The 18700-nt window shown below is 36.0% G+C and overlaps 2 protein-coding genes across 8 annotated transcripts in view; one reads left to right on the plus strand and one right to left on the minus strand.

Annotated features, from left to right (window-relative positions):
- LOC106152297 (epidermal growth factor receptor substrate 15-like 1) overlaps positions 1–18700 on the minus strand; it is a 43403-nt gene that overhangs the window by 6471 nt on the left and 18232 nt on the right. For all 4 annotated transcript variants that reach the window (XM_013525818.2, XM_013525816.2, XM_087001981.1 and 1 more), the window contains 3 exons: positions 3026–3197; positions 523–633; positions 237–386 (listed from right to left, as the gene is read on the minus strand). In XM_013525818.2, the coding sequence (XP_013381272.1) occupies positions 237–386; positions 523–633; positions 3026–3197 (433 nt within the window). The remainder of the gene's footprint in view (positions 1–236; positions 387–522; positions 634–3025; positions 3198–18700) is intronic.
- On the plus strand, positions 4866–18234 carry LOC106152298 (uncharacterized). 4 transcript variants are annotated; one of them, XM_087002014.1, is made up of 2 exons: positions 4866–4884; positions 15138–18234. In XM_087002014.1, the coding sequence occupies exon 2, from the start codon at positions 15198–15200 to the stop codon at positions 16167–16169; it is 972 nt and encodes a 323-aa protein (XP_086858140.1). In that variant the 5' UTR covers positions 4866–4884; positions 15138–15197; the 3' UTR covers positions 16170–18234. The 4 variants fall into 4 exon arrangements, with proteins under 4 accessions (XP_086858140.1, XP_013381273.1, XP_013381275.1 ...); XM_013525819.3 differs by lacking the exon at positions 4866–4884 and adding an exon at positions 4896–5077; XM_013525821.3 differs by lacking the exon at positions 4866–4884 and adding an exon at positions 4922–5077 and having other exon boundaries at positions 15141–18234.

Genomic DNA, 18700 nt, shown 5'->3' on the forward strand with positions numbered 1-18700 from the left:
TTTTAGTTCTCTCACAGATTTACTGCATAACACTTGCTTTAATTATTCAATTCTTTCAAAAATTCATTGTTTAACTTCTGCTTTAATTTTTCCCTTTTCTAAGATATTTCATGTAGCCAAATCTACCTTAATCTCATAATTGTCTAACATCCAATCAGTTCCATGTGTCTTTAATGCATATAAGTTTAAAACTATTCTACGTGAAGGTTTTCATTTGACACAAAGAGGGTTCATACCTGATTAATTTGAGCACTGGAATCTTTTATTGACTTCTCTACACTGTTCAATTGTAATTTGCCATTGTCCCTTTTCTTTTCAAGTTCTGTTTCTTCCTGTTTTAAAGTGTTCAGTTCTATTTTCATTTTTGCAAGGTCTTCCTCTTGCGTCTGAAATGTAAAACAAACAGAAAATTGGCTCTTTTTGGTGAGCAGAGTGTAACAAGTGATTCTAATGAGCTGAGATCAACTGCAGTCACAGAATCTCAATGTAGGGAAATAATGATTAACAGACATGAATTCTCACCTTGAGCGATTTTTCTTGACTGGCAATTTCACTCCTTAATGTGTCCACTTCTCGTTGCTCCTTTTCACATTTTTCCCTTGCCTCTTTCACTGCAAGCTCTAATTTTGATTTCTGAAAATAAATTACAGAAATTGCTTAATCTGAAAAATCAACTATGCAAGTCATTCCCTTAACATTTTAGTTAAAAAAAAAAACTGTCCACCATTGATATCACTGGGCTCACACCAATTCAATGTGCAACTTGCTGCCTCTTGAACATCAGAGTTCTACATTACCACTTACAGCAAGCTTGCAAAAATGGTGATGTCAGTACTGATGGAGTGTGGGACTGGTCACATCTTACACCCCATTCTCATAGATTAGATCGACCTACATTGGATCGACCTAACTCCCTGGGGGTTCACGCTAAATAGCTGTCAGCCGGGCGGACACGAAAGTTAATTACCCCTTAAAGCTTGTAGTAGGCGGGGACGGACACTTAAGGGGGATTATCTGACAGTAATCTAGTGAGACTCCCCGCAGTGATAGATCGATCTAAAAGTTGTGAGAACAGAGCCTTACACTGCAAAGGAAACTCTGATAAGAAAGCTTTAGTCACTGGTCCTTGGTAAATTTAAAACAAATCTACTGGAGGGGACACAATATAAACATTTCTTTAAATGAGCCAAGAAAATGAGGAATTCACTAGCTACCGTATGGAGCTTAAGTGAGAGAATCAGAAAATGCAACAAGAGATGAGGAGGTGAATTTGAGCTGGTGGAGTGGCAGCAATCTTGGCATCAGCCATCACTTATTTTTGCAGAGAAAGCAACTCCCATTCCCAATATTGTCAATGGGTTTTTTGTTTCGTTTTGTCAGTAAATTCAGTAATGTTCAGACTAGGAAAAGATCTTCAAAACAGCACAAAATATGAATGTTTCAAAGCTGAGACAGAAGTGTTTTTAGATGAAAAAAGTCTGAAATAAAAAAGAAAGCAAAATTTATACCCCATCATATTTACAAGTCTTATCATAAATAAATGCAGTCATAACATGCACATTTACAACTCATTTGTTGTAAATCAATGCCAGAGTATTTGTATTAATACTCAGCAGAAGTTAATCATATCATAAATCACATTCTTCCACTAGTGTAAGAGATAAAGATTGGACAAATACAGTTTGCTTTCTGACTAGGTTTAGCTAATTACAATGGCTGCATTGCATTCCCTACTAATCTGCATGTCCTCATACATCAAATTGAGCTTATAAAGTATTTTCATCAAATAAATCAGCATACATGTTACATCTCTGACACAAAAACAGCAGAAAAAATTCCCCGTGAGCCTTTCAATATACTAGATGGATATAACAAAATAATGAAAGGGTTTGGCAGAAAGATTAGCATCACATTCGCTTGATATGTATACAGTGCCAACTGTGTGATCAACTTAGGATTAATTATGTCAGTATCCTTGTAATATTGTATGAATAACTCATCGTAATATGATGCGTTACATATTGCAGCCGTTTTTTTTTCTGACATATCCTGGATTTAAAAATAAACCAAAGAATTCAGTGGTCGGAGAGATTTCTTAGAGCGCATTCTCAACGAATTAAGCCAGGCTTTACAAAGCCGGTGACCTAAAAATGGCAGACGTACATGAAAGAAAAACCGCCTAATCTTTTAATAGTCTCTCCGCCTCTCACACACCTCCCCACACGTCGTCCCTGCGGGGTACAGTAATTAAATCTCGGCTCCGAACATTAATATTTCCGTGAATATCTCTGGTGATATTATCTCCGTAGATAGTCGATTCATTGCTGCTCTATGGGCCAAATTATTCCTTTTTCGTCTCTGTTTTCAAAGATAATAGAACAGAAGAGCTTTTTTCCTTCGATCGCCTTCAGCCGCCGTGCTTTCTTCACCACGAGTTTAACTGATGAGCATGCGCACTTAATATTTCTCAGGTAGCTTCCGCATGGCGAACGGAGCCGAGATTTAATTACTGTACCCCGCAGGGACGACGTGTGGGGAGGCGGAGAGACTATTAAAAGATTAGGCGGTTTTTCTTTCATGTACGTCCGCCATTTTTAGGTCACCGGCTTTGTAAAGCCTGGCTTAATTCGTTGAGAATGCGCTCTTAGTTCTCCAAACAACTTAAACTGTAGAAAATAATTCATAAACATATCTTTTCATGAATAGTGCACTTCCATAAGAGGATATTGTTAAATTTCAGAAGCAGTGACCTACAAGAAAATAAAATTCCAACATATATGCAGCAAGACTTCTTTTCCAAAGATCCATCCTCAAAATAAATATACACAGACAGGCAGACAGGCAGATAGACAACCAGATAAAAAATAAACACACATTCACAATAAATAAATAAATACTGGTGAAATTACATGATTTTAAAGAATTATCAGTTTACTTGTTATCTACTCTATAACAGGATCAGATGTCCCAATGCCTTTAGATTTTATTCATTTACGATGACTTTGTTTTCTATATCTATACTTACTGTGTCATCTAATTCATCCAGTCTCTTCTGTGCCTCTCCTTTCTGAGTCTCTAGCTGCTGGATGGTATTATTTATAGCATCTAATTCTTTCTGTAACGTCTGCACCTCTCCACTCCTGATCTTGATGTCTGCATCTCTCTGAGCCTTGTTCTGTTCTAACTGGATTTTTTCCCTGGAAGATAGTGTAATAAATAGAAAAAAGAAATTAAATGGTTTATCTTGCCAAGCCCAGTTTCCTGCCTGAAACATAATTAAAATGATTCAATAAGTTACACAGCAAAAGCTGTTCAATGAACACATTTCTGACTGACCATTAAGGCAACAGTAAATAGTTTAAGACTAAAAAAAATTCGAAAAAAAAAATAATAAATTAATAAAATAAAATACAGATTGGTATGCATGTAATCATCATGAACATGTATTTTTGCAAAAGTGGTAGGGTCTTTTTCATTTTTTCTATAGCACTTTTACTCTAATACTTTTCTTTTCATTTTGTTGTTCATGTATTGTATTGCTTTATTGATAGTTGTTAATATGGAAGGAGAGGACAAAAGTATTTGCTCAGTTCAATAATTTGTGGGTGTTGGTGGCAAGAGCAGGTCATCGAGTTGTTCAAGCAGGAACACCATGATGACCAAGCAGCATGATAAATTGAGAAAATAATGAGATAGATACTTGAGCAAGGTTAGCAATTGATGAAGGTGGGGTAGATAAGGATGCTTGTATTTACTTGATTCTATTCTTGTTTCATTTTCTATTTTTAGCGTTACCATTATAGTTTGCTCCCTATATTTTAGACTGTTATATATTTGCTACTTCATATAGCTCCTAATAATAATTTGCTCATTATTTTACATCATTCTATAATTCTAGAAGTTGTAGATACTTTTAAGACTTTAAAACTTACAGCATTTTTTTTTTACAATGTATTATATGCTTTTTTATAGGAAGGTCGAAATTTGACTTCTTTTGCTACTTCAACACAATTTTTTAATCAAAGCTAGACACTTTATTAGTTAGCACAGCTTAATAAATTTGCCTAATAAATGAGAAATACCTGAAATGCCATGTATTTCAATGATTTGAATTGTCTGTTGAGACTAATAAATTCTATAATGAATAAATATAATACACTGCAATCCAGATGGCTTTATCTCAGATAAGGAAGAGGGTATACTATTGCGAAAAGATAGCCTGACATATATCGTCAATTTAAATACTCTTCCTTCACTGGGAATCCCCCTCAAAAATGCAAACACAATGTACTTTGTTTTGTTATTTTTTTTTTCTTGAAAACAAAACCATTTAATATATAATACATGGCTGAAACTTATCGCCAATTACTCAAGACTTCAGGATGTTTTTTCTTCCAAAGAATGTAAGGGACACGCGCTACTGACATTCAATGTCTAAATCCATCCATATAAAAATGACAAGCCACATGACACTTTATATTATAATATAATAGGTGATGAAAATACACGGAATTTTCACAGGTGTCCCTTTGTGTCATTAATCTATATAAGAATAAAGGGGATTCTTTGTCACTTTCTGGAACCATGAATGTCCATACATTAATACTGATGTTCTTAGATAATTTTAACGTATGTATGGAAATGTTATGACAAGGTACCATAAGGTAACATAATGCCATAACTGATTATCAAATTGCATCTTTTTTCATGCCAGTTATTATGCTTATTTCAATATGACCAGCAGTTGTAGATATAGAATAATTTGACAAATTGATAAATTATAAGATGAGGACACTTTAACCTCACATCCAAAAAGAAAAAAATATATATATGAAGAATGCCAACTGGCGTACACTGTAATGAGGGAGAAAATAATAAGATCAGGTATGTTAATATCGGGATCAGTCTCTTATCGGAAAACAAATAATCGTGTGCACACAAACACGTGACAGATTACAGGCAATGAGGTGGACTCAGGTAGGATGTTGTCTGGGTAATATATGTAGGTCAAAATGGAGATAAGAAATAGCCTGCTTCACACCGGATTTGATGGGCTTGGTTGGACAGGATTCAAGAGGTAAGTCATGATTCTACGTATACAGCATGAATCCTTAGAGTAAATTTTCAACCAGTATTTTTTTTTCTTTTTATTATCTGTCATGTTCCTTATTATCATATTGTTCACAATCTTCAAATAATTCAGTTCAATTGAGTATTGGAACAGACCATAAATACATGCAAAGGTCAAACTCCAGACTTTCCATTCATTGTTGTCCAACCTTATTGACCCCTTTTAACCAATATAAATAGCGTGGGCCTGATGGCCATTCTTTTTCATAAGGCCGATTTAGTCCAGGTAAACCATGTATATTGTTAATACTTTTAAATGTAAGACATACAGCAGATTCCCCGTAACTCTGTTCTTAATTCTTAATTCTGTTCTTAATTCTGTATTTTTAATTATTACCATTGTAAGTGAAATTCAATGGTCTCTATCTCTATTACCATTGGCTAAATTAAATAGATTTATATAATTCTGGTTTATAAATCATAATTTTGTCAAGAGCTTTGTATATGGTATACCTTGATAATTGAGAGAAAATTGTTGAAATTTCCATAAAAATTAACAGTTTTACTATATACAGGTCTAACGCTGGCTGTGCAAGGATAATGAACGTACAGACTTCATTTTCTGATATCCTTAGTTACAAATTAAACTGAACTGCTGGGATGAATATACATTACACTTACATCATATAATATGAGTTTCCTGAATACTCAGAGATCTGTTTTCAAGTTCTTAATTCTGTATTTCTAATTATTATGATTATAAGTGAGATTCACTGGTACATGTATGTATTTCTATTACGAGAGGCTAAATTAAATAGATTTATATCATTTTGGTTTAAAAATTATAATTTTGTCAAGAGCTTTGTATATGGTATATCTTGATAACAGAGAGAAAATTGTTGAAATTTCCATAAAAATTAACACTTTTACTATATACAGGTCTAACACTTGCTGTGCAAGGATAATGAATGTACAGACTTCATTTTCTGATATCTTAATTCACAACTCAAATTGAACTGCTGGGATGAATATACATTACACTAATATCATACAATTTGAGTTTGATGAAAGCCCCAAAATGTCTTACTTTAGTTAATTGATTCACGCAAAAAGATTAACGGAATTATACCCCCCCCCCCCCCCCCCCCCCCCCCCCCCCCCCCCCCCCCCCGTTGATCTCGATCAGCTCGCTCAATGGCTTATTCAAGAAGGGAATTCCATATTACTGCTCTAGACAGTATTTACTTGATGGGGAAGTGTTGTGAAGCAAATGTGGTTTCCAGAGGTGGACAAACATGATACTGAAAAGATTCTAAGAGCTACACTATAGCTAATAAGTCCCCGGTCACTTTAATAGCACACGCTGTCTACATCAGACGCGCTAATGCGCACGTCCCCGACAGTGTTAATGATAGGGGGATTACGATGGACTGCTCACAGCAGTAGGCACTGCCGCCGAAGTTAAACCGGTAATTAAGTCTTTAACTTGACTAAACATGTTTTGCTTTGTAACTTGCGTCCTTCAGTCTGTTGCGGAAGCGCCGGCGGGACATATCTCCACCTTGCCGATATTTATCCCGACTCTCGACTTTAAAAGTATTATTGGTTTTGATTTTATCAAAGTCTTATTATATCAGAAAACCTGCATATTTTCATAAGTTAAGAGAATTATAGAAACTGTAGAAAAAGCTACTCGTACATCAGGGATAAAAAACAACACCTTGCAGCACTATTACCTATTATTCATCACCAGAAGTTACTGTTTCACTTTTTTCTCCCAAATTACAAAGTCTGATGACAACTGAAAGCCTTTAGCCATACCTCAGGGCAGTGGGAGATAGTCTGGATTTGATTAAATGTAATAAAAGTATATTTTGAAGAATTTTCCTAGCCTTCAGCAATTTCCGCAAAGCTTCGGCATGCGCGGCAATACAGAGCTGTCGATACCTGTGGGCGTGAACAATAGAATTGGTGGAACAACGGTTAATGTCGTTGAGTCCTCTGCAACCTACCCGACGGGAGTTCGTGTCCCTGTCGATACTTGTGAAGATTTTGAAATTGTCATTATTATAAATATCTATTAATATATAAAACAGTCGTGGCTAATTGTTTTTGCAACGGAAAGCACAGTAGGAAGGTTTGTTGTTATTGTTAAAGTTATTATTACTGGGGACATAAATTAGTATGCTAATCTCTTATCATGGTATAATGATTGATACGATGGGTATCAAATATTTTTCCTTTGATATAAACAACAAAAGAGCGGCCTTCCAAATATCTTTGCTGAATGTTTATAACGTAGGTACTATTATGCGCAAAAATATTGATACATGACGCAAACGACATTTACTAATTTTGGTAATATCAATTTTAATTAAAACTAGAGGATCAGAGAGGCGATACCGCCTCCGAATATTGTACCACCAGCTGGAGCAAGCGCATTCGTATAGACCCCCACATACACAAAATAAGGGGTGCAGCCACCAGTCTTGTGCTTGACAAGCTGTAAAAATGCAATCAACAAGAATTTTCAAAATATGCAAAAAATATATATAACTAAAAATGGTGCAATCAAAGTTAAGTTCATTGTAAGGTAGGTCAAAGGTCAATTTCAAGGTCACAGTAAATTGCCAGTATATGACTTCCTATCCAACTTCAATAGTAACTATGGACCTATCTCTGCCAGTTTTGGAGATAAAAGGGAAGCAAAATTTGCAAAGTTCAGTTCATGGTGAAAAGTAGGTCAAAGGTCAATTTCAAGGTCACAGTAAGATTGCCAGTATATGACTTCCTATTCAACTTCAATAGTAACTATGGACCTATCTCTGCCAGTTTTGGAGATAAAAGGGAAGCAAAATTTGCAAAGTTCAGTTCATGGTGAAAAGTAGGTCAAAGGTCAATTTCAAGGTCACATTTAGATTGCCAGTATATGACTTCCTATTCAACTTCAATAGTAACTATGGACCTATCTCTGCCAGTTTTGGAGATAAAAGGGAAGCAAAATTTGCAAAGTTCAGTTCATGGTGAAAAGAAGGTCAAAGGTCAATTTCAAGGACACAGTAAAATTGCCAGTATATGACTTCCTATGCAAGTTCAATAGTAACTATGGACCTATCTCTGCCAGTTTTGGAGATAAAAGGGAAGCAAATTTTGCAAAGTTCAGTTCAAGGTGAAAAGTAGGTCAAAGGTCAATTTCAAGGTCACAGTAAAATTGCCAGTATATGACTTCCTATTCAACTTCAATAGTAACTATGGACCTATCTCTGCCAGTTTTGGAGATAAAAGGGAAGCAAAATTTGCAAAGTTCAGTTCATGGTGATAAGTAGGTCAAAGGTCAATTTCAAGGTCACAGTAAGATTGCCAGTATATGACTTCCTATTCAACTTCAATAGTAACTATGGACCTATCTCTGCCAGTTTTGGAGATAAAAGGGAAGCAAAATTTGCAAAGTTCAGTTCATGGTGAAAAGTAGGTCAAAGGTCAATTTCAAGGTCACAGTAAATTGCCAGTATATGACTTCCTATCCAACTTCAATAGTAACTATGGACCTATCTCTGCCAGTTTTGGAGATAAAAGGGAAGCAAAATTTGCAAAGTTCAGTTCATGGTGAAAAGTAGGTCAAAGGTCAATTTCAAGGTCACAGTAAGATTGCCAGTATATGACTTCCTATTCAACTTCAATAGTAACTATGGACCTATCTCTGCCAGTTTTGGAGATAAAAGGGAAGCAAAATTTGCAAAGTTCAGTTCATGGTGAAAAGAAGGTCAAAGGTCAATTTCAAGGTCACAGTAAAATTGCCAGTATATGACTTCCTATGCAAGTTCAATAGTAACTATGGACCTATCTCTGCCAGTTTTGGAGATGAAAGGGAAGCAAATTTTGCAAAGTTCAGTTCAAGGTGAAAAGTAGGTCAAAGGTCAATTTCAAGGTCACAGTAAAATTGCCAGTATATGACTTCCTATTCAAGTTCAATAGTAACTATGGACCTATCTCTGCCAGTTTTGGAGATAAAAGGGAAGCAAAATTTGCAAAGTTCAGTTCATGGTGATAAGTAGGTCAAAGGTCAATTTCAAGGTCACAGTAAGATTGCCAGTATATGACTTCCTATTCAACTTCAATAGTAACTATGGACCTATCTCTGCCAGTTTTGGAGATAAAAGGGAAGCAAAATTTGCAAAGTTCAGTTCATGGTGAAAAGTAGGTCAAAGGTCAATGTCAAGGTCACAGTAAGATTGCCAGTATATGACTTCCTATTCAACTTCAATAGTAACTATGGACCTATCTCTGCCAGTTTTGGAGATATAAGGGACTAAATGTTATAATTTTGGAGTTACCATAATGTGCCATAAATTTCCTACAGAAAAAATTAATTAAAATAAAGAAAAGGTCATTTTGGTCAAAGTTCTTGAAATGGGAGGTTCTCTGAAGTTGCAGAAGTTTAAATTTGATAAAATAATGTCATTTTTGACCACAAGTTGTCTGCTTTGCCAAGCATTATGTTTTATTTTTCCGGAGTTCAAAATTTATTATCCATTACCGTACTGCACATTTTTACGGAAGCCGACTGGTGCCATATGTTGAAAAAAAAAATTATCTCGAAATTTCGAGATAGCATTTTTTTTGTTCAAATTTCAAAATACTATCTCGAAATTTCGAGATAAATTTTTTTGCTCAAATATCAAAATGCTATCTCGAAATTTCGAGATAATTTTTTTTTTGTTCAAATTTCAAAATGCTATCTCGAAATTTCGAGATAAAAATTTTTTTTTGTTCAAATTTCAAAATAGTATCTCGAAATTTCGAGATAATTTTTTTTTCTACATATGGCACCAGTCGGCTTCCGTACATTTTCCTTTCACCACCAATATGTACTTTCTGATACAGCGTAACTCGAAAACCGTATGGAATACAAAAAAACCGAGACCACCTCCAGTGTTGGGCTTTACATGCTCTACAAAATGCAAAAAAGAATGGGTCTCTAGCATTAACGGTTCCCGAATTAGAGACAGTTTTCAGTTTCGGTATCTTATGGCCGCTACTCCTGTGAAAATGCACCGATTGACCCCAAATTCACGGAGATGAAAGATGACCTGAAGGGTAACACTTTCCAATAATATTATTGGTTAAGTCTGTGTGGCGTCTGAATAACAGGGCAAAAAATTTTTTTTTCGTAAAAAATTTCATTTTTTTGAAAATTTTGGCCCATTTGACCTTGAAGTAAAGGTCAAAGGTCAAATCCGAGGGTATATTTGAAATCTACACATATGACTTTTGGAAAGCCGTCTATAGAAATTTTTCCCGTAACTCCTTCTGTAGGGTAGATAATTAGCATTTAATTTTGCCATTTTTAGACAAGGGTGCATTGCAATGAGTGCCACACCCAGACCCCAATACCGACAAAGCCCAAATTTTACGTGGAACGAGTTGAGATTATAGGTGACCTAAATCCATGAGATGGGTACGGGGGCCCTTACCGTCTAGGAGGAGAAGCGGTAACGGTAACATGGCGGCGGAGCCGGCGGAACGGACCGGACGGGACCGAAACCATGTGTACCGCCAGCGCTAACGCTGGTGGTAAATTTTTTTGTTCAAATTTCAAAGTAGTATCTCGAAATTTCGAGATAATTTTTTTTTCTACATATGGCACCAGTGGGCTTCCGTACATTTTCCTTTCACCACCAATATGTACTTTTTGATACAGCGTAACTCGAAAACCGTATGGAATACAAAAAAACCGAGACCACCTCCAGTGTTGGGCTTTACATGCTCTACAAAATGCAAAAAAGAATGGGTCTCTAGCATTAACGGTTCCCGAATTAGAGACAGTTTTCAGTTTCGGTATCTTATGGCCGCTACTCCTGTGAAAATGCACCGATTGACCCCAAATTCACGGAGATGAAAGATGACCTGAAGGGTAACACTTTCCAATAATATTATTGGTTAAGTCTGTGTGGTGTCTGAATAACAGGGCAAAAAATTTTTTTTTCGTAAAAAATTTCATTTTTTTGAAAATTTTGGCCCATTTGACCTTGAAGTAAAGGTCAAAGGTCAAATCCGAGGGTATATTTGAAATCTACACATATGACTTTTGGAAAGCCGTCTGTAGAAATTTTTCCCGTAACTCCTTCCGTAGGGTAGATAATTAGCATTTAATTTTGCCATTTTTGGACAAGGGTGCATTGCAATGAGTGCCACACCCAGACCCCAATACCGACAAAGCCCAAATTTTACGTGGAACGAGTTGAGATTATAGGTGACCTAAATCCATGAGATGGGTATGGGGGGCCTTACCGTCTAGGAGGAGAAGCGGTAACGGTAGCCGTCCGGCGGAGCCGGCGGAGCCGGCGGAGCCGGCGGAACGATCCGGACGAGACCGAAACCATGTGTACCGCCAGCGCTAACGCTGGTGGTACAATTAAATTTAATTGAAATTAAAATTAAAATTTGTCTAAACGTGCATATTACCATTCACCTTGTTTAAAGGGTTCGCAACACTTTACATTCTAATACATTTTGCCAATTTTCATGTTTGCTAGTTTATTTTGATTTGAGAGAAAGCGAGAGAAGACCCTCTACTAGGGAGAGACTGTGTAATGAAAAATCAATCTGTAACTCTGGTATAGGGTGGCCTTGTGTGTGTAATAATATACAAGTAGGGGCAGGGGTACAGTTTTATAGTACAAATAGTCATTTTATACATCTTATTGATCTCATCGTCGGGTCATTGTTTACAATAGCGCTTTGTCGCTGTGCGTACCTTTTTGCATTTGAGTTAGACTCAGTCAGTAACAGCTTGTGATTTTGTCTTTTTTGCGTTTCATTGACAATATTTTGGCCACCTAAGTAGGGAAATGTGGCTCTTTGTTTTGAAATGACATTTCCATTGTTCCTTTGAACATGCAAAAGTCAACACACTTACGTCAACATACTTACTTTGTAATACCAACCCAGGAGAAGAAACAAAAGCCTCATAAGGTGTCGTCATTCACACTGTAAAAGGTGTTAATTTCATGCTTCTATTGTTTGCCCATGAATCATTATGACAAATTTGTAGGGTTGCCAGATCACTGGCGCTTCATTCAATTCTCTATATCTGCCCTGCAGCCTGGGATGAGTGATATTACTTGACTGACCTTTGTTTACATCTGGAGATTTTCTTTTTAATTCGATCAGTGTGCAGATACAGATACATAATAACATAAGATTAATACTAAAATTTTCCCTGATACAAAAACCCCTATTTGAGCGCTTATTCCTGACTGCGTTAATTACGGGTGATTAGAAAGTAATCTATGAGGACGCAGGAGCGATGATCGCTACTCTTACCAACGGTAAATCACCGATTTACTTGACTCCGCTACTTCGAGCAAAATCACACACCACCAAAAGACAAATTAGACCACGTTCGTCCTCTTATTAAAACAAAGAATGTAAAAATGTGATGTCGGTCAAAGAAGAGGCCTAGACTACGTGCTTCATGGTTTATTAGATAGGCCTATTCATTGGATTTTTTTATTTCATTATTATAGCTTCACCTCGCGAGACCCTTTTTTATATATTTAAAACACAGCACCCCACTGGTTTCGCAATCATGAAGAAAGGGAGTGTAGCAAAGAACCTCATTAATGGTCGTAATAATAGGTGGTTGCATTGTAGGCCTAACCTTGTTCATTTTAGTCGACAGACTAAGCTAGAAGAAAGAAAAGATCATTATCGCCTCTCTTTACTTAGGAACAATAAGGATGGCTAGTGGCAGCATTTATAAGTTCTTTTATTTAGAAACTTTCCGATCCTTTGTCTGGGACTGCGTCCGAGAAACGGCGATAACGACAGAGACGTCCTCGAACATTTTGGACTCAGTGCAAATAAAAAAAAAAATCCGTTAAGAAGTAGCCTTTAAATGTCCTGGCAAATAATTTTGCGATGGCTCAGAGAGTTCTAGAATGAATGACAAGCAACGACATTAGGGTTAATAATAGACTAAAAACTATCAGAGTGTAGGCCTGTCTTACTTCATTTCTAAGGCCATCTTGTGATACGAGTCATGCTACACTACAAAAGAGGGGGTAGCAGTGGATGATTTAATACAGGGATACCATCGATAGTATATCAATAGAAAATCGCAATCCTCAAATGTTTTTTAATTCATTAAATATAAACGGTCTTTTCTCGTACAATGGGTCTCGTATAGTTGTATTGGCCTATCAGTTGGAAACACGTGGTTCGTCTACAATTGCAAATGGCCTTGTGCCGTGGTAGTTATTGTCGTAAAATTAGCTGGATACGGTGCACGTGAGAAAATTATTCATTAAATTTAGTTTTCGAGCGTCAGCTTAATCTGGTAAAATGCGAGACGAAAAAAATGATAGATAGAGCCTTATGACCCACTGTAGAATGATGCCAAATAATACATCAACGACGTAGTTTATCGGCAGATAAACGTGTTTCCATTCTCGGCTGACTGAGGAAAGGTTTGAGAGAGCATTTAAAGAAGAGGCGGTCGAACCAATAGTGAGTAGGAAGTGTGCTGCAATCAAGACGAACAATACCGATCATAAGTGGACAGCTAATAACCCCTAATTAACCCCGGGTTACGCGCTGCTGTGTTGACTCCTTGCTGGGAAGGGGTAGCGGCCTCCTACTGCTGTGCGTAATCAAACATTGTCTTCTAACATGCGGCTACACGATGGTTGCATTGTATTAATAAAGTAATACCTATTCATAAGGAAGGGGGCGGATGGTAATCTTACGAGAATTAAATCAGTTATCGATCATACGCGTACCAATAGTCGTGTTTTTTTTTAGCTATACGGTATGAACTTACTTTTTGACCTCCCTTCCTTTTAATGAGCATTTGCATAATGTTACTGGATATTAAAGTCCAAACACAATACAAGCTTCAATAAAGCAATGGTTGACCATTATCATTATTATTTTTTTACGTCTTTAGTAAATAAACAGTAAACATTATTTTTTAAAAACCTAATTTGTGTTCCCTAACTTCCCTTGAGTAGTATAATTACAATACTCCTGTAATTTGCAACAATGCCCCAAGCGTCCTACACCATTTCCATTTGAATTATGCAACAGCCTACAGTCAATAATTTGCTTGCAACCCAACACAAACACTAACTTATACAGTATGACCTACTCTGTTTATTCTTTGCATACAATAGAATGCAAAGACATGGAAAAAATGACCCACCTCCATTCACACTGATAAAAAGGGACTCGGGTAAACTATTGTGTGGTACAGTATACACTGAAAAGTACTACTGAGCTAGGCTATATAATAAGTGAAATGGCATGGCAGGACAGTAAGTACTGGGTAGCTAGGGCATAAAATATACTTTCGTCAGTTAGATTGGGTATAAATTTTGTATTTAACAATCAATGCAATTTCTGGGTGGACTCTAGCATGATAGTGACTTAAACTTTATAGCTGGAACTTTTAGCCATATCAAAGTCTTGACATTAACACACTGTATTGTAATCTTTACTTTAGCCTAGCAAACCCAGCAGGTAGACTTAATAGTATTAAGTACTTTTTAGGCCTGAAAATATTGATTAAGCCAAAAGAACAAAAACGTAAGCCAAAATTATGTAAGCCATTAAGGTGCGCAGTAAAACGCAAAGCCAAAATATGTTCTCAACATCTTGGCTTCTTTGCAACTCCACAATGGAAATTGATTCACTATTTGTTTGGCTAATATATATTGATGCAATTTTTTCAGGTCTAATCATACTTGTGTTTGTCCTTTATTGATGCTTTCAAGTGTGTGAACAAGGAGACATTAATGGGGAAAATTATCAATCATTCAGATATTTAATTTTGGCATCACTGAAATACATTTTAGTATACGTAGTATTTGTGGTGCATATAATATATAGAACAGAACTATATATGCAGCCAGCTTCGCCATTTTGCCACTGCACCTAACAGAAATGTTCTAAATGTTCTAAGTTATTGACAATACAGTATCTGTAATATTCGCAATTTTCCCCACTGAGGACATCAAGCCATTAAGTATAATCAGTTCCTAAAATTATCTTTTTTTTTTTTAAAGCAGATAAAAAGACCTGGAGATACTGGCTGCAAGTAAGCGGCCAACTTCACCGGGAGTAAAATGCTGAGATCACAGAATGCGATTCTAATTGGGACGTTTTGCATTGGATTGTTGCTCAGTATGCTGATTGTGGTGTACAACATAGACATGACAAACTACAACCACAGGATACAATTCTCTCAAGTGTTCAACATAGACCTCGTATTCCAAACTAACCGCCCTGTGGTGGCTAGCATCAGAGAAGACATCAAACCACACAACACTATGATGCCAAGAATCAACATTGCCATTGGACTTGGCATAACAACAAACAAAATTCCCATGGATAAAATCAACAGTGCTTTGCCTTTATTTACAACACTTCTCCCTAGTTTCTGTGAGACTGCCAGCTTAGGATACAGGTACCATTTCTATCTTGCCCACGATCATACGGATGCTTTCTTCAGTAAGGAAGGGTCTCACAAGAATTTCACTGTATCATTTTACACACTAGTCAAGACCCACTGTCATCCATCTCTACCTGTGCTCCTACACTTTGTAAACTGTGGACATTCTGGGAAACCAGCATGGGCACAGAACGACGCCATGATGGCAGCTTACAATGACTCCATGGATTACTACTACAGGGTGAATGATGACACTAAAATGAAATCCAAAAATTGGACCGAGGTATTTATCAGAGCGCTATCCCAATTTAACCCTCCCAATGTAGGGGTTGTTGGACCGAATCATCAGGGGGGAAATATGGCTATCCTGACATATGACTTCGTCCATAAGACCCACGTGGACATCTTTGGCTTTTATTATCCGAGGAATTTTACAACCTGGTATGCTGACGACTGGATCACCAAAGTTTATCAGCCTGACAAATCACGCAAAATGAATGAGATAATTGTGCTTCATACCATGTCTGTTGGTACGAGGTATAACATTGCTTCTATAGGAGGACAGATACTTGAAAAGCAGTTAGAAAGAGATAAGAAAACACTGCAGGCTTGGCTGACAAAACACAGTTCTACAAGGGCAAGGTGACCAAGGTTACTAAGCCTACCAATTGGTGCTTTGGGATATATTTTTGTAGCATATTAATCAAATTAAGCCAATTCAAGACCATGGTCTTCTAAAACATTCCAAACTGAAACTACATTCCTTTTATTCTTAATTATAATCTTGTGTTATTTATACTTATGAAATTAATGAAATTAAGGTAATGGCACTTTACTGATTTCATTTAGGGCATGCACCTTGGTTATAAGTTGTTAGTTGCCAAAAAGCTATATACTGTCATGATCGAGTCAGAAGTATTAAGAGTATGGTAATTACTCAATCTTTTCAATGGGCAAAAATAATCAAACTTTCAAATACATAATTTCATAATTACAAAAATTATATTTCTATATATCACTTTTGGTTTGTGGTTTTTACTGCATGGTATAGAAGTATAGAGTAGCCTGCCTTTTAATTTTGTTGCTACCACTCAATAGGAATGTTCTATTTATGAGAAATTATGATCTGAAAGATGCAGTATCTATAAAATTTACAATTTTCTCACATTGAAAAGGTAGAATAATTGCGTACTGATTGTCAAGTGTCAATTATACTGCTTTATCTCATTTGTGAGCTGAAGAACTTGTGCCATGTAGACTGCATTATATGCAATGCCTGAAAAGAGACCAATAAAGTGACAAGCATTTCCTTGGCAACCTATATTTGGTTTGACAATTTCCTCCAGATTTGAAAAAAGAAGGCTTTAGCAAGTAAAACCTCAGGGGGGAAACCAGTGAAACTGGGCTTGTAATCTGTCATATGCATGTTTTGCCTAACCAGCAGTTGTAAACAACTTTTTTCAATGCATTATTCCTTGTAGAATTTATACTTTGTGGTTAATATCACTACTTATTATTATATTGAAATAAGAAAGCATTAATTTTTTTATTTTAGATCTAAGGTGACCCAAGTAACAAATACATAGTAAATAAAGTATTAATAGTAACAGTGCACACAGATGAAGTCAGACAGCACAGTAAGTCAGACAGTGATTGAGTACGTTTTGTTTGAACACTCAAATAAAAAAAGAAAAAAAAAAGTTATCCACTTTACACATCCTATCCAAGTTTTTGATATCATAAATTATACATAAGAAGCATATAATCGTTTTTTTCCCTAAGTAAAATTTTCCATCTGGTAGTTTCTATGGGTGGTTGGAATTACATATTTCAAGTGTATGAAATTTATCATCTTGATACCTGTATATTAGCTCTCTATTGCTTAGATTTAACATAAATTTGCACAGCACAAATTTGCATTTTTTTGCAAAATGTTGAAGTTCAGCAGTCCAGGATGTATCAACATTTCACCCCTCCACCCTCACATGTGACACAATCATATACCTTTATATTTTATTGTTATGTGTACAATATTTATTTATTGAAATATAATTGGCCAAGCACTGCCAATAAGATGAACTTGAAATGATACATCAGAAAACTAGGCTATGTTTCACTTTTAATTCACTTAATGTTTCTGTCTTCATCAGCAAATATATTCAACTTGCTTAAAGCCAAATTGTCAGTTGAATCACAAATTTCAAGTACTTAAAATGCCCCATTCCCCCATAAAAAACAAGTGAAACAAGTTATCAACAAACAAGGATGGACCACTAAGCTAAATTGTCCTTTTTTTTGTACCTTTCACCAACAGTATTATCCCTTCTAGCAGTGTTATCACTCACTGAGTTTTGAGGACAACCTGCCTGTAACAAATCTAATATATTGCATTTTCAGTCATATAGTATCAGACCAAATACCGCTTGCAAAGGAAATTAAAAAAAAAAAGTTTCAGGTGCTCAGCATTTAGCCTTAAGATTTAAATATGTCAACATGCATTGATAAGTCTGCTGGGATGAACTGTGCCTGTTGTAACAATCAGTGGTGCCATGATATTTATTTATTTATTTATTTATTTATTTATTTATTTATTTATTTATTTATTTATGTTATCTTAATTTCAGTGAGCTATTTAATTTGATTTACTTAAAGTAATCTAAGAACCCTGTTTCTTTAATGAATGAGAGAATAAATAAAAGTTATAATGTGAAGACTGGTTTTATGTATGTATTACTAATAGAACTCAAAATACCAGGATGTTTTTTGTTAGGACCTTTTTCTTAGTTGGCTTGAAACTAAATTTTAGAAAGGATGTTTCTTACACTTGCTTTATTCATCACAAAATAGATACCTATGGGTGTATCCAAACACAAAGGGTGTGTTCACAATGAATCTATTGTACTAACTACTGTGCATTAACTCCACAGAGACTCTCGCTTAGTGCAATCATATTAACATGGTGTGGAGTTAGTGTGCTGTGGGTAGTAAGATAGATTCATTGTGAACCTGAATGCACCCAAACTTACCCATACCCATGTGTGTGTGTGTGTGTGTGTATGTGTGTGTGTGTGGGGGGGGGGGGGGGGCAAAAATACACTTAAAGCACAGATAAAAAATGACAACCATAAAATTGCAATAAATAAATAAATAAATAAATAAATAAAAGCACATCAACCC

This window comes from Lingula anatina, chromosome 1, assembly GCF_051362555.1.
Source record: "Lingula anatina isolate TDL-2025a chromosome 1, LinAna3.0, whole genome shotgun sequence".
Lineage (NCBI taxonomy): Eukaryota > Metazoa > Brachiopoda > Lingulata > Lingulida > Lingulidae > Lingula > Lingula anatina.

Excerpts from the sequence above, each read along its gene's own strand:
- LOC106152298 (XM_087002014.1), top strand. The coding sequence starts at position 15,198 with ATGCTGAGATCACAGAATGCGATTCTAATTGGGACGTTTTGCATTGGA.